The following is a 14,756-nucleotide window of genomic DNA, read 5'->3' on the forward strand; positions in this document are numbered from 1 at the left end:
AGGACAGGCTAATAATCGGATATTAACTTTAGATTAGATATGACAGTAGATTCACCAGCAGAACTGAAGACAGCGTGGGTCACACTCTCAAAATATATATATTCAGCAATTATTTTAATTGTACAATTGAGTCACAATAATTGCTATGAAGATTTTTCGTACAATCTCCAATCGCTCCTTGTGCCCCAGAGAGAAATGTTTTAGAATGAATTAATGAATCTATTGTAATTGGCCAAGTCCCCAACGATTTCAAACAAGCTATTATTAAGCCCCTTCTTAAAAAAACAAACCTGGATCCAGGTTGTCTTAGCAACTACAGGCCAATTTCAAATTTGCCATTTATCTCCAAAATTGTTGAGAAGGCTGTGGCACAACAGCTCACTGAGCACCTCTCCTCAAATCAGCTTTATGAACCTCTCCAGTCTGGATTTCGTCTCCACCACAGCACTGAAACTGCATTAGCCAAGGTAGTCAATGATCTACTGTTAGCCTCTGACGCGGGTTCTTTCTCTGTCCTGGTTCTTCTAGACCTAAGTGCAGCTTTTGACACGGTGGATCATGAGATTCTCTTGGAACGTATGGAGAACTATGTTGGGATTTCTGGTACATCACTTCAGTGGTTTAGATCGTATCTATCCGATAGATCACAATATGTCCACTATGATGGCTGCTCATCCAGGAGCTCCACTGTAAAATACGGAGTACCACAGGGTTCAGTTCTAGGCCCTCTGTTATTTTCTCTCTATATGCTGCCTTTAGGAAACCTAATTAGAAGCTCTGGGGTAAATTTTCACTGTTATGCAGATGATACTCAGCTATATATGTCTATAAAGTCTGGAGAATTTCCACATGCTATGGAAAAATGTGTTTCTAGGTTGAGAGCTTGGATGACTGCAAATTTCCTTCTTCTAAATTCGGATAAAACCGAGGTTCAAATTTTCGGTCCTAAAAAATATAGAAATAATTTTTCCAATCTGACCTTAGACCTAGACGGCGTCAAAGTCTCTCAAAGCCAGCTAGTAAAAAATGTAGGAGTCACAATGGACCCAGACCTTTCGTTTGAGTACCATATTAAGCAAATTACTAGAACTGCATTTTTCCATCTACGTAATATTGCCAAAATACGAAAATTTCTCTCAAAGGATGATGCCGAAAAACTAATACATGCATTTGTTACGTCCCGATTGGACTATTGCAATGTGTTGTTCTCTGGCCTCCCAATTACCCACCTAAAAAATTTACAGCGGGTGCAAAATGCTGCTGCTAGACTATTGACCAGAACAAGAAAGTTTGATCACATAACATCTACTCTTGTCTCTCTACACTGGCTCCCTATCCAAGCCAGAGCTGACTTCAAAGTTCTACTACTAACCTACAAATCTCTGCATGGATTGGCACCACTGTACCTCTCCGGTCTCCTTGCACCCTATTGCCCCGCAAGGACACTTAGATCTCAAGATGCCGGCTATCTGGTGGTTCCCAAAATTAAGAAAAAAACAGCTGGAGGTAGGGCGTTCTCATATAGAGCGCCTCTTCTCTGGAATAAACTACCCGTCTCAATTAGGGAGTCTGATACTGTTTCGACGTTTAAAATTAGGTTAAAAACGTTATTGTTTAGTCAATTCTACGACTGTTAAAGGTAAGTATGTTACTAGTTGGAGGCAACGGGGGACGGGTTGTTTCCATCCTTATTCTTTAAGTATAACTTATTTTAGAGTTCTCTTCCCCTGGAACAGATTTCATGTTCCAAATGAGGGGGGCTGTCGCTGTCTTGGTGTGTGGGGTTGCATCAAATTCCCCTTTTTTGCTCTATTAAATTGCTGCACCAGTCCACACTTGACCGGTGGGGATCTCATTCTATTATGACTGTAACTGTTAGAAGCTCCTGGCATTCTCTAATCCCTGCTCTCCTCTCTCTGTCCCCCCCCCACACACATCCCTTGTGGTGTGGGGGGTTTGAGTTGTCAGCACCTGCCTGGTCGTCGGTCAGCCAACACTGGACCTGGTCGCGAGTCTCCCGGTCCTGTCCTACATCTATAAAGTTGAATAATGGATTTTGGTGTTTTAAAAACCCATCGACACTGTATGACTATGTTTAGCCTGTGTTCTGCTCCTCTCTCCCACCAACCGTCTCTGGAGGAGGGGATCCCTCTCTGAATTGCTCCTCCCAAGGTTTCTTCCATTTTTTATTTTTTATTTTCTCCTGTTGAGTTTTTTGGGAGTTTTTCCTTGTCTTCCTTGAGGGTTTAGGTTGCTTGAGGGGCAGTTCTATGGGCATATGTGAAGCCCTCTGTGACATGCTTGCGTGTAAAAAGGGCTATACAAATACATTTGATTTGATTTGAGAATATTGTGTGGTAAAGTCACAGCATGGTGGAATCCCGAGTCAGTCATTATTCGCGGTGCTGGCTGGTTATTCTCCATTCTTGGGATCTCCTCGTGAATGAACCTCCTCGCGGTCTCTTATTGGCAGAATCATGTATTGACACCGTTCTGGCAAGAAAAACCTTTGCTCCAATTGGATGAAAAGTATAGGCGCCCGCCCTCCATAGGTCTAATCGACCAATCGTATGTCACTTTTTCCTAATTTTTCCTTAAAATGTACTTTCGAGGGTGCGGCAGGCTATCTGTCGTGCTGTAGAAACAATACCCTTTTGATGAATTGTAAAAATAACCGTTTATTTTAAGTTGCTGGTGCAATCACCTCGCTCTGAGAGGGTCCACACGTTTTAAACGACGGGGTATGCTTGAATTACATAGTAGGTGGGGCATCTGACAAGTTATGGATTTAAATGGATCAAATAATAACTAATTCAAATAGTGTAACTAATATTTAACGACTCTGCATGTTAGTGGCTGTATATAGGCTAATATCAGGCCAATATGCGGACGTCTTTTAGCCTACTTTGTTTTGGCATCCGCAACTTGGTAATTTGTTTATTTTGTTGTAGACTTTTGATAACAGCTGGGTTAATAATCAGAGAGGGTCGCGTGTCATTAAGCCACAAGGGAGTCCGATAAAATATAGTAACCCCGCAAATTTACCAATCAGCTGGTCACCGCCGGGCTACTAAATGTGCGCACCCACATTCCTGTCCGCGTTTAGCGCGTGTATGAGGTTGTTTGCCCAACCCGCCCACCACCACCGTCCCTCCCTCCCCAGCTCGCTCGCTTTCGGTCAGCCCGCAGCATTCGCCTTCACAGCGAGGTTTTACTAGAGCGATGGCTGCGAAAGTGTGCAGATCCGTACTCCTACTGTCCCGGAGCAGCGGCGTGGGGGCCAGCAGCCTCCCCGCACTTCTTGTTTCCTCACAGCGACATCATCAGCACATACGAACGGTAAGTCTCCAGACCAGGATTCGTGAATGTGGTTCGGGACAAGGCAAGTCAAGACAGCGGAAAAAACGTTGGTGGGGCTGTGCTGTCTGATATCCTGTACAGGCGGGCTAAGGAAGTAAAGGCTAACTAGCATCGTTAATAGTTCTATTCGACCCCCTTCTAAGATATTGATAGAAGCTTTGCTGCGACATGACCCGAAGCCAGATGATAAGCTGATAAGCTATTGTGTTAACTAAAATGTTCGCGTACAGTCGGTGACCGGCCGCAGGCGCGCACCCTGTCTTTTTTGACAGCAGTAGCAATGCAGTTTTCAAGACTGCTGTAGCCACGACCGCCAAGAGAAGCTTGTTCCCCGTCAATCGGTGGGTGTGTGTCTGATCACAATACCTGTGATCGTCTTTTACACTGCTCTTACACTTTGCTACCAAGACGTTTAGTCGGTTACCACAAAGCGTCGATAATTTATTTGCAGGGACCACCTTGTATGTATGTATGTATGTATGTATGTATGTATGTATGTATGTATGTATGTATGTATGGATAAACTTAAACGTTTATCAACAGCTGTATCTGTTGGTAAACCGCGACGGACGCATATCTATATCATTATAGTTCTTGTGACTTCTTTGAATATTGTCCGTTTTATTAAGATTATAGCTTTTGGTTTGCTTGTCAGTCGATGTGAGGGATTGCTCGGACCTACAGTACACGCTGCTGTACTGTGCGTACGTGTACTGTGCGTACGTGTACAGTGTGTGTGTGCGTGTGTGAAAGAGAGAGAAAGCGGCAGATCTCTCTGCAGTGGGTCCGTGTGACAGTGCGGCAGAAACTCCACGGCATGTGGTGTGAACCGAGTCCGTGCGCATCCATATAAGCGTGAGGGGAACTACAGACACATATGCGCGCGCACACACATACACACTACAATCATGGAATTCCTCGCTTGATTATGTCACACTGTACCCCCCCCCCCCTCCCCCCACACTCCTGTGTCTGTGGGTGTTTCCCCGTTCTGGAGGGAGATCCTGTTTTTCCTGCTGGCTCAGGGAAACAGAGAAACCCTGGAGCCTGGAGCTAAACCTCACACCTTGACCGGCCAGGACGCCATATACACAGCACCCTCACACATGCTGCCCACACACTGCACACAGGTCATTGTGTTTGAGATGTCTGGTTAATACTTCTCAATGGAGCCACAATTCCACCCTCAGCTTGAAGAAGCCTCTTAATGGCCTCACATAGGAGCTGTCTCAGTAGTGGATGCAGGGATGACGGAGGGAGAGACAAGGACAAGGGAGGATGGAAGGACTAGAGAGAGAAGGGATGAGGTAGAAAGAGGGATGAAGGAGAGTGAGGGAGGAAAAAAATATATGAAAAATGGATTGATCGTGCGACGAGACAAGACAGGGGTAGGGGCAGGGACAGGGGTAGGGGCAGGGACAGGGGAGATATCTGCTCTGGGCTCTTTGTGGGGGAAACCCACGTGAGCATGGGGAGAACATGCAAACACAGAAAAATATCCCTCCATAGCCCAGGAGATAGCACTTCCTCCATAGTCCAGGAGATAGCACTTCCTCCATAGTCCAGGAGATAGCACTTCCTCCATAGTCCAGGAGATAGCACTTCCTCCATAGTCCAGGAGATAGCTCTTCCTCCATAGTCCAGGAGATAGCACTTCCTCCATAGTCCAGGACATAGCACTTCCTCCATAGTCCAGGACATAGCACTTCCTCCATAGTCCAGGACATAGCACTTCCTCCATAGTCCAGGAGATAGCACTTCCTCCATAGTCCAGGAGATAGCACTTCCTCCATAGTCCAGGAGATAGCACTTCCTCCATAGTCCAGGAGATAGCTCTTCCTCCATAGTCCAGGAGATAGCACTTCCTCCATAGTCCAGGACATAGCACTTCCTCCATAGTCCAGGACATAGCACTTCCTCCATAGTCCAGGACATAGCACTTCCTCCATAGTCCAGGAGATAGCACTTTCTCCATAGTCCAGGAGATAGCTCTTCCTCCATAGTCCAGGAGATAGCCCTTCCTCCATAGTCCAGGAGATAGCACTTCCTCCATAGTCCAGGAGATAGCTCTTCCTCTATAGTCCAGGAGATAGCCCTTCCTCCATAGTCAGGAGATAGTTCTTTCCTCATAGTCCAGGAGATAGCCCTTCCTCCATCGTCCAAAAGATAGCCCTACCATCGTGCAAGGAGAGAGAGGGATGATGAATGGGGGGATGAGGGAGGGGGCTGAGGTAGAGAGACGGATGAGGGTGGGGATAAGGTAGAGAGGGATGAGGCAGAGAGAGGGGTGAGGGGAGGGGATGATGGAAGGGGTGAGGCAGAGAGAGGGATGAGGCAGGGGGATGAGGTAGAAACAGTAACATGAGGAAGGCATGTCATCTTAGTTGTTAGTACGGCTTGGTTGATTTTTCTTTTGCCACATCCATCATGGGAGGATTGGCACACACACACACACACACACACACACACACACACACACACACACACACAGCAACTCCTCTGGTGTCTCTCGTTTCCTCATTTCTGTATCTCCGTGTTTCAAAGGTGACTGTTAACCCTGGGATAGCTAGCCTTCAGACCCTGGCCTCCAGAGCTCTCAGTGGACACCCTCCACCCCCAGCCTCCACCCCCAGCCTCCACCCCCAGCCTCCACTCCCAGCCTCCACTCCCAGCCTCCACCCCCAGCCTCCACCCCCAGCCTCCACCCCCAGCCTCTACTCCCAGCCTCCACCCAGCCTTCACCATCCACTCCCAGCCTCCACCCCTAGCCTGTACTCCCAGCCTTCACCTTCAACTCCCAGCCTCCACCCCCAGCCCCTAACCTCCATCTCCACCCCAGCCCTCACCCTCCAGGCTTACCCCCTCCATCCCAGCCCCCAGAGCTCGTATTCTCCCCCTCACCCCCGTCCAGCCTCCAACCCTCCAGCCTCTATCTCTGTCCCTGCTGTGAGCTGCTAGATTAGACCATATTCACCCCAGTGGGAGACCATATTCAGCTTGTCCTCCTAACCTCCTAAACATGCAGTTAAACTTTAACTGATTTAGCAGGCTGAGGGGACATGGCAGACCAGTAAGAGTTGTGCTGCTGCTAAACTGCCTCTTTACGCTCCCCAGCTGTTAGACTGCCCCCCCTCCAGGTGTGTGTAACTGGGTTTAGCTGTCATCCAGGCTAGTCAGGTGTGACACAGTGGCAGATACTGTAGCTACACCTGTTAGAGAAGACAGGACTAAGATAGCAGCATCTGTTACCTGAGTACGCACACACACACAGTACACACACCCACACAAATACTTATATACATGCACTCACACATGCACACACGTGACATGCACACGCTCACACACAAATACTTACAAGCAAATGCACACACACACACACCGCATGCACACATGCCACACACACATAAACACACACAAACACTTACATAAACACACCCACCCACACATGTGAATACATACACACATGCACACACAAGTGCAAACACACGCATGCAGACCTGTTTAGGACAGCAATGACGTTCTGTAGTTCAGCTCAGACACAAGTCATGTTCTGAGACTATATGTTTCAGCAGTGTGTTTTTGTCATATTGACCTGCCAATCAATCAATCCTCCAGTCGATCAATGGTCCAATCAGAGCCTGTCTGTCTGTCCATCACTACCAAGCTGAAGACTGCTGGGCCTGTCTGTCCTCCATCACTACCAAGCTGAAGACTGCTGGGCCTGTCTGTCCTCCATCACTACCAAGCTGAAGACTGCTGGGCCTGTCTGTCCTCCATCACTACCAAGCTGAAGACTGCTGGGCCTGTCTGTCCTCCATCACGACTGAGCTGAAGACTGCTGGGCCTGTCTGTCCTCCATCACGACTGAGCTGAAGACTGCTGGGCCTGTCTGTCCTCCATCACGACTGAGCTGAAGACTGCTGGGCCTGTCTGTCCTCCATCACGACTGAGCTGAAGACTGCTGGGCCTGTCTGTCCTCCATCACGACTGAGCTGAAGACTGCTGGGCCTGTCTGTCCTCCATCACGACTGAGCTGAAGACTGCTGGGCCTGTCTGTCCTCCATCACGACTGAGCTGAAGACTGCTGGGCCTGTCTGTCCTCCATCACTACCAAGCTGTCCAGCCTGTTCTAGTCTGGTCCTGGTCTATATCCTGCTCTGGTCTGGTTAGGTCCAGCCTTTTCTAGTCTGGTCCTGGTCTATATCCTGGTCTATATCCTGCTCTGGTCTGGTTAGGTCCAGCCTGTTCTAGTCTGGTCCTGGTCTATATCCTGGTCTATATCCTGCTCTGGGCTGGTTATGTCCAGCCTGTTCTGGTCTGGTCCTGGTCTATATCCTGGTCTATATCCTTCTCTGGTCTGGTTAGGTCCAGCCTGTTCTAGTCTGGTCCTGGTCTATATCCTTGTCTATATCCTGCTCTGGTCTGGTTAGGTCCAGCCTGTTCTAGTCTGGTCCTGGTCTATATCCTGCTCTGGTCTGGTTAGGTCCAGCCTGTTCTAGTCTGGTCCTGGTCTATATCCTGGTCTATATCCTGCTCTGGTCTGGTTAGGTCCAGCCTGTTCTAGTCTGGTCCTGGTCTATATCCTGCTCTGGGCTGGTTAGGTCCAGCCTGTTCTAGTCTGGTCCTGGTCTATATCCTGCTCTGGGATGGTTAGGTCCAGCCTGTTCTAGTCTGGTCCTGGTCTATATCCTGGTCTATATCCTGCTCTGGGCTGGTTAGGTCTATCCTGTTCTGGTCTGTACTGCTGTGGTTAGGTCTGGTCTGGTCTGTACTGTTGTGGTTAGGTCTGGGGCAGTATTCCCAAAACATTTTATCTTGCCACTAAAGGGTTCTCCTAAATAGCAGTAAAAATTCTTAACAAAGAGTTTCGTCCTAAAACATAAAGCAACACAAAGCTGCTGAGACCAAATTTTACTAAGGAATAGGGAGAAATCTTAAGCCAAGACAAAGTGTGGGGTTGACCTTGTTGCCAATGTCAACAAGGTTACTAATTATGCCCATAGTGATTGACTAATAGGGGATGGATCTTTGTCAATGATTTCGTCATAGAAATATTGTAGAACAAGTTTTTATTTTGCAATATGCAAAGTTTTTAAATATATTCAAATAAAGATGTTCAATTGTAGGTTGTGTCACTAATTAAACAAGTATATGTTTAGCTAATTGTCAGTCTCTTACATGTGCATCTCGTAAACAAATAGTGAATATGCATAAAGGCCGCCATATGAATTGTCGATGTGGGGTCTGCAGAGGGCATATTGTTTAATGCAATGTTGTGTTCTGCTGATGGATGGCAGAGATAATATACCTAGTTCTTCTGCGGTGCATAGCTGCAGTTTCCCTGTGGCCAAGTAGCGTACAGTTGTCACTCTTCATCTCCGGTGTCACTGGGTTGTTTCTATAAGTCACTGCATCCCTGATAACAATTCTGATACCCGACGATACATTTTCATAAGCTCAATATCACAAAATGTTTCTAAAGTGTTTACGTTCCAAGGCAGATTCCCAGCAACAGACATTTTAGGATTGTTTGTGATTTGGTGACCTAGGAGTCCTCTTGACTAGGCCTACCCCTAACTTTTCACAGATCATTTAGGATCTGGTTTTAGCACTAAAACGCTTTGTGCAATACAAAAATGAGGAGTCCTAAAATTAGGACTGATGCCCATTATTTTAAAGAGTTTCTCCTAAATCGGCGAGTTGTAAGCTACTTTTAGCCTCAAGATGTTTTGTGAATACGGCCCCTGGTCTGATATAGCCTGGTATCTTCTGGTCTTGTCTTGACTAGCCTGGTCTAGTCTGCTTAGATCTGGCCTGATCTGGTTAGATTTGGTCTATCCTAGCCTGGTATGGTTTGTCCTGGTCTAGCTGGTCCGGGCTAGTCTTATCCTAGGTTATCCTATCCTAGCCTGGCGTTGTTTGGTCTCATCTAGCCAGGGCCAGGTGAATAATCAAATATTTTTCAATTGCAATTTGCTACCTACATACGATAATTGAGATAAAATGATTATTATGCCGCATTCAGTTTAGCAATGATGCTCTCGTTTAGTCTTGCGTTATAAATCACGTTACTTCTCCGGCTTCTTGGTATGGGGTGATGGGACTGCTTAGCACTCTGCTTAGCACTCTACTGCATGCCAGTCAACGGGGGTACAGTCGTAACACACCAGACTACCGGGATATCTTTCAAGGTGGGGGTTTGTGGGTCCACTAACACTGATAACACTGTGCTATCCTCCTTTTCTACCTCAATCTTGGCAAACTGCAGAAAGCCCTCTATCCTTTATCAGGATTCCTGATGAGACTTTTGAGAAAAGCATGTTGATGAGATCTGATTTCCTATTAGATACATTTTTGTTTAACTTTTTTTGTAGTTTTTCAATTGGAATATATTACATTTACATTTAGTCATTTAGCAGACGGTCTTATCCAGAGCGACTTACAGTAAGTACAAGGACATTTCCTCTGGGGCAAGTAGGATGAATTGCCTTGCCCAAGGACACAACGTCATTTTTTGCACAGCCAAAAATCGAACCGGCAACCTTCTGATTACTAGCCAGATTCCCTGACCGCTCAGCCACATGACTCCCATTTAAAGTTAAAGTATTTTAAGGTCTTTTTTTTTTCTTCAAAGATCGATAAATGGGTGATGTTTCCGAAGTCAATGAAGTAATTGCATTACATTATTGTGATCTCAATATTGACCAAAATGATATTGATTATTATTTTTGCCAGAATTGAGCAGCCCTAGATCTATGTTGATATACTCTAGTCTGGCCACATCCTCCAGGTGGGGACAGACGCTTGCCCTGGTCAGTGTGTGTAGACCCAGCTGACCTGAGGTCAGTGCTGCGACTGTCTGTTAGGAAGGTCAGTGTGTGTGTGTGTGTGTGTAGACCCAGATGACCTGAGGTCAGTGCTGCGACTGTCTGTTAGGGAGGTCAGTGTGTGTGTAGACCCAGCTGACCTGAGGTCAGTGCTGCGACTGTCTGTTAGGGAGGTCAGTGTGTGTGTGTGTGTAGACCCAGCTGACCTGAGGTCAGTGCTGCGACTGTCTGTTAGGGAGGTCAGTGTGTGTGTAGACCCAGCTGACCTGAGGTCAGTGCTGCGACTGTCTGTTAGGAAGGTCAGTGTGTGTAGACCTAGCTGACCTGAGGTCAGTGCTGCGACTGTCTGTTAGGGAGGTCAGTGTGTGTGTGTAGACCCAGCTGACCTGAGGTCAGTGCTGCGACAGTCTGTTAGGGAGGTCAGTGTGTGTGTGTGTGTAGACCCAGCTGACCTGAGGTCAGTGCTGCGACTGTCTGTTAGGGAGGTCAGTGTGTGTGTGTGTAGACCCAGCTGACCTGAGGTCAGTGCTGCGACTGTCTGTTAGGGAGGTCAGTGTGTGTGTGTAGACCCAGCTGACCTGAGGTCAGTGCTGCGACTGTCTGTTAGGAAGGTCAGTGTGTGTAGACCCAGCTGACCTGAGGTCAGTGCTGCGACTGTCTGTTAGGGAGGTCAGTGTGTGTGTGTGTGTGTGTGTAGACCCAGCTGACCTGAGGTCAGTGCTGCGACTGTCTGTTAGGAAGGTCAGTGTGTGTAGACCCAGCTGACCTGAGGTCAGTGCTGCGACTGTCTGTTAGGGAGGTCAGTGTGTGTGTAGACCCAGCTGACCTGAGGTCAGTGCTGCGACTGTCTGTTAGGGAGGTCAGTGTGTGTGTAGACCCAGCTGACCTGAGGTCAGTGCTGCGACTGTCTGTTAGGGAGGTCAGTGTGTGTGTAGACCCAGCTGACCTGAGGTCAGTGCTGCGACTGTCTGTTAGGGAGGTCAGTGTGTGTGTAGACCCAGCTGACCTGAGGTCAGTGCTGCGACTGTCTGTTAGGGAGGTCAGTGTGTGTGTGTAGACCCAGCTGACCTGAGGTCAGTGCTGCGGCTGTGGTCCCTGAGAGCAGGCTGCCTGTTCCCACAAGCCCATCAGGAGAGACCAGCTAGGAAGAGGGTCTCAGCTAGCCTGGGCCATGTGAGTCAGCTGCTCCTCCTCCTCATCCTCCTCCTCCTCGCCATCTGCTCTGCTCCTGTGTTGATGTCACACTAGAGCGCTGGACGCCGCCAGTGTCGGGGGAGAAGGTGTGGTGCATTCTGGGAAACGCTCCACTGATTGATGTCTTGTCTCTGTTTCTATGGCCTTCATCTTCCTCTGGCACATCCTCCTCTCCTCCTCCCCTCTCCTCTTCCTCTCCTCTCTTCATCTCCCCCTCCTCTATTCTTCATCTCCCCCTCTCCTCTTCCTCCCCTCTCCTCTCTTCATCTCCCCCTCCTCTATTCTTCATCTCTTCCTCCCCTCTCCTCTCCTCCGTTCTCCTCCTCTCTCTATGCTCATTAACATGTTCACGGGCCAGTTAGTGGTGGGCAGGGTCTAGGGGGCATGACCCCATGTGGCCTGCTAATCCAATCAGCATCCACTTAACCCGAGTAGCCCCTCCCACCACTCTGGTGTCCAGGGAACTGGATTATCCCAGCAGGTTGGGAGAGCTGAGACACTTAAGCTGCTGAGAGCCTTGGAACATTTCTGCCTTGTCATCTTTGGGTAGAGGTTAGGTGGATGTATGGATGGACGGATGGATGGGCTGATAGAACACCCAGGGATTCCCTGACAGTTTAGTGTCCAGGATTAGACTAACCCACTGTCTGTTTTAAGATGTACACAGGCTAACCTGCAGCTCTCCTGGGAGCGAAAGCTGTCCTGGCCTCAGATCTGCTGTCAGTGTACACACACACACGCACACACACAATATCTCCAAGAGACATCTTTACAGTCCCCAGAGACCCCTCCTGTCACCTGCTGTGATGAATAGTGTGAGGAAGGAAGTGTGTATGTCATAGAGAAAGACAGTGTTGGATATGACGAGTGTTTTGTGAGTGTTCTTTATGTGAGTGAGGCTGTGTGTGTGTGTGTGTGTGTGTGTGTGTGTGTGTGTGTGTAATCGTTGATGCTGGTGTTTTAAGGCCCGGTGATTGGCAGCCTCAGACCCCTCCACTGTAGTTGCCGTGGTGACAGTGATCGATGTTGCAGCATCAGTGTGATTGATGGGTTCTTAGAGTCAATCCGGATTGAATGTCGGTTTATTATATCAGTTTCAGGGGACAATAGGGACCCAATCGCCCTTTGGCAATAAAACTGATTATGCACAACAGCATTGTGGCCCCCCTGGTCCCCATTGCCCCCGATTGGCCCCTCAAAGCCTGCAGAGCCAGCTCTTAGCATCCTCCCTGATTAGTGATAACAATAGAATTGATTGATTTACCAATACCGGTCATGCAACAGCCTTCCCAGTCCTACCCTCCACTTCTTAAATGACACTACAGATCATTAGCACATTAGCCTAGCATGTGGCCAGGCACATTAGCCTAGCATATCTTACTTACCGACTGTATCACGGGCACGGGTGTCATGGGCACTAGTTCGCATAATACACCACTCATGCCACACGTCAAACTGTTACACCTTCTGTGGGAAGAATTGCCTGTCACTCTGCAACTGCAGTGTTTCCCCTAGGTTTACAGCCTTGCGGATGGGGGGGGGGGGGGGGGGGAGGTAACCTTAAATTACTTATTTTGTGATCTAGCGCTATATATATATATATATATATATATATATATATTAAAAAATACATATATTAAAATAACTAATAACTAACTTAACTTGACCTTCCAGGGGGGGCGGGGGCGCCCCCCTAATATAATGGTAGGGGAAACACTGAACTGAAACCATCGTCTTGGTTACGTGTCGCCCCAGATTTGTTTAGCACAACGCCTGGGCTGCTTCAGTCCTGACTTCCTCATAAAACTGAGCCTCAGTTTTATGAGGAAGTCAGGACTACCTGAATATTTACCACAGAGAGCAATATTTACACTCTCTCTCTCTCTCTCTCTCTCTCTCTCTCTCTCTCTCTCTCTCTCTCTCTCTCTCTCTCTCTCTCTCACCTGTCTGTAACACCTTTTGTATCTCACCTGAGAGAGAAACAGACAGTGTGAGAAAGAGAGGCAGAGACACACAGAGAGAATGAGTTTAATTTGTTTGAGGTGCAGAGGGACTTACTGATTGACTGATATACTGAGTGGCTTATTGACCGACTGACTGATTAACTCACTTAATTTGGGGCAGACCTTTCCTCGCTGACACCTCCTCCTAGTGTTCTAGTACAGACTTGCTTTCACCTGTCTTAGTTGAGACCTCCGTCAGTCTTAGCTGAGTTCAGGTTATAGGTGGTTAGGTTAGGCTATAGATTAGGTTAGATGTGGAGGGTTAGTTAGGGTTAGATGTGAAGGGTTAGTTAGGGTTAGATGTGGAGGGCTAGTTAGGGTTAGACATGGAGGGTTAGTTAGGGTTAGACGTGGAGGGTTAGTTAGGGTTAGACGTGGAGGGTTAGTTAGGGTTAGATGTGGAGGGCTAGTTAGGGTTAGATGTGGAGGGCTAGTTAGGGTTAGACATGGAGGGTTAGTTAGGGTTAGACGTGGAGGGTTAGTTAGGGTTAGATGTGGAGGGTTAGTTAGGGTTAGATGTGGAGGGTTAGTTGGGGTTAGACATGGAGGGTTAGTTAGTAGCACATAGTAGTTACTGGAGATGCAGATGCTGAGAGCGTTCTGAACCCCACCTGACCCATGACCCCTTACATACAATCCTGACCAATCATTATAGCCCAGTGACAAATGGATTTCAGTTTACGGTCAACTCATTATGCCTGGCTGGATAAAGAAGCTCTCCCTCCCTCCCTCCCTCACTCACTCACTCACTCAGCCCTTTCTCTCTCAGTGTGTTTGCTTTTTGCTGAACATTGCATGATTGGATAAACCACTTATGGATTTTCAGGGTTGTTTAAGAAGATGAACTCGGATCAAAATGAATCTGTCAGGTTTCATATATTGTTTTCAATTGAATATGCTGGATCAATGGAGGTAGATTGTGGCATGGAGAATAGAGTGGGATGGGGGGTAATAGAACCGTTGGGATGAGTGTGTGTGTGTGTGAGTCAGGTGGCTGAGCGGTTAGAGAGTCGGGCTAGTAATCAGAAGGTTGCTGGTTTGATTCCTGGCTGTGCAAAAATGATGTTGTGTCCTTGGGCAAGGCACTTCACCCTACTTGTCTTGGAGGGAATGTCCCTGTACTTACTGTAAGTCGCTCTGCATAAGAGCGTCTGCTAAATGACTAAATGTAAATGTGTGTGTGGGGGGGGGGGTTCACATGCTCTCCAACAAGGACACACATACAGTCACTTAACCTGGAAGAGCCTTAATGTGTGTTTAGCTGTCAGTCCTGGCTGCTGGAGGGATATAAGGACGACCTTCATGCAGGTCGTCCTTCATCGGTCTGTTGCCTGGAATCTGCCCTCCTGTTTGTTCTGCTTTCATGTTAATG

The 14,756-nt window shown here is 47.7% G+C and overlaps 1 protein-coding gene across 1 annotated transcript in view; it reads left to right on the forward strand.

Moving 5' to 3' along the window:
• Positions 1-3,106: 3,106 nt before the first annotated feature.
• The window catches only part of mcu (mitochondrial calcium uniporter), a 49,270-nt gene continuing 37,620 nt past the window's right edge, over positions 3,107-14,756 (forward strand). Inside the window, exon 1 of the mRNA XM_062463053.1 lies at positions 3,107-3,339. Coding sequence (XP_062319037.1) covers positions 3,223-3,339 — 117 coding nt within the window. The 5' untranslated portion in view covers positions 3,107-3,222. The remainder of the gene's footprint in view (positions 3,340-14,756) is intronic.

The sequence above is a fragment of the Osmerus eperlanus genome, chromosome 6 (genome assembly GCF_963692335.1).
Source record: "Osmerus eperlanus chromosome 6, fOsmEpe2.1, whole genome shotgun sequence".
Classification (NCBI taxonomy): domain Eukaryota; kingdom Metazoa; phylum Chordata; class Actinopteri; order Osmeriformes; family Osmeridae; genus Osmerus; species Osmerus eperlanus.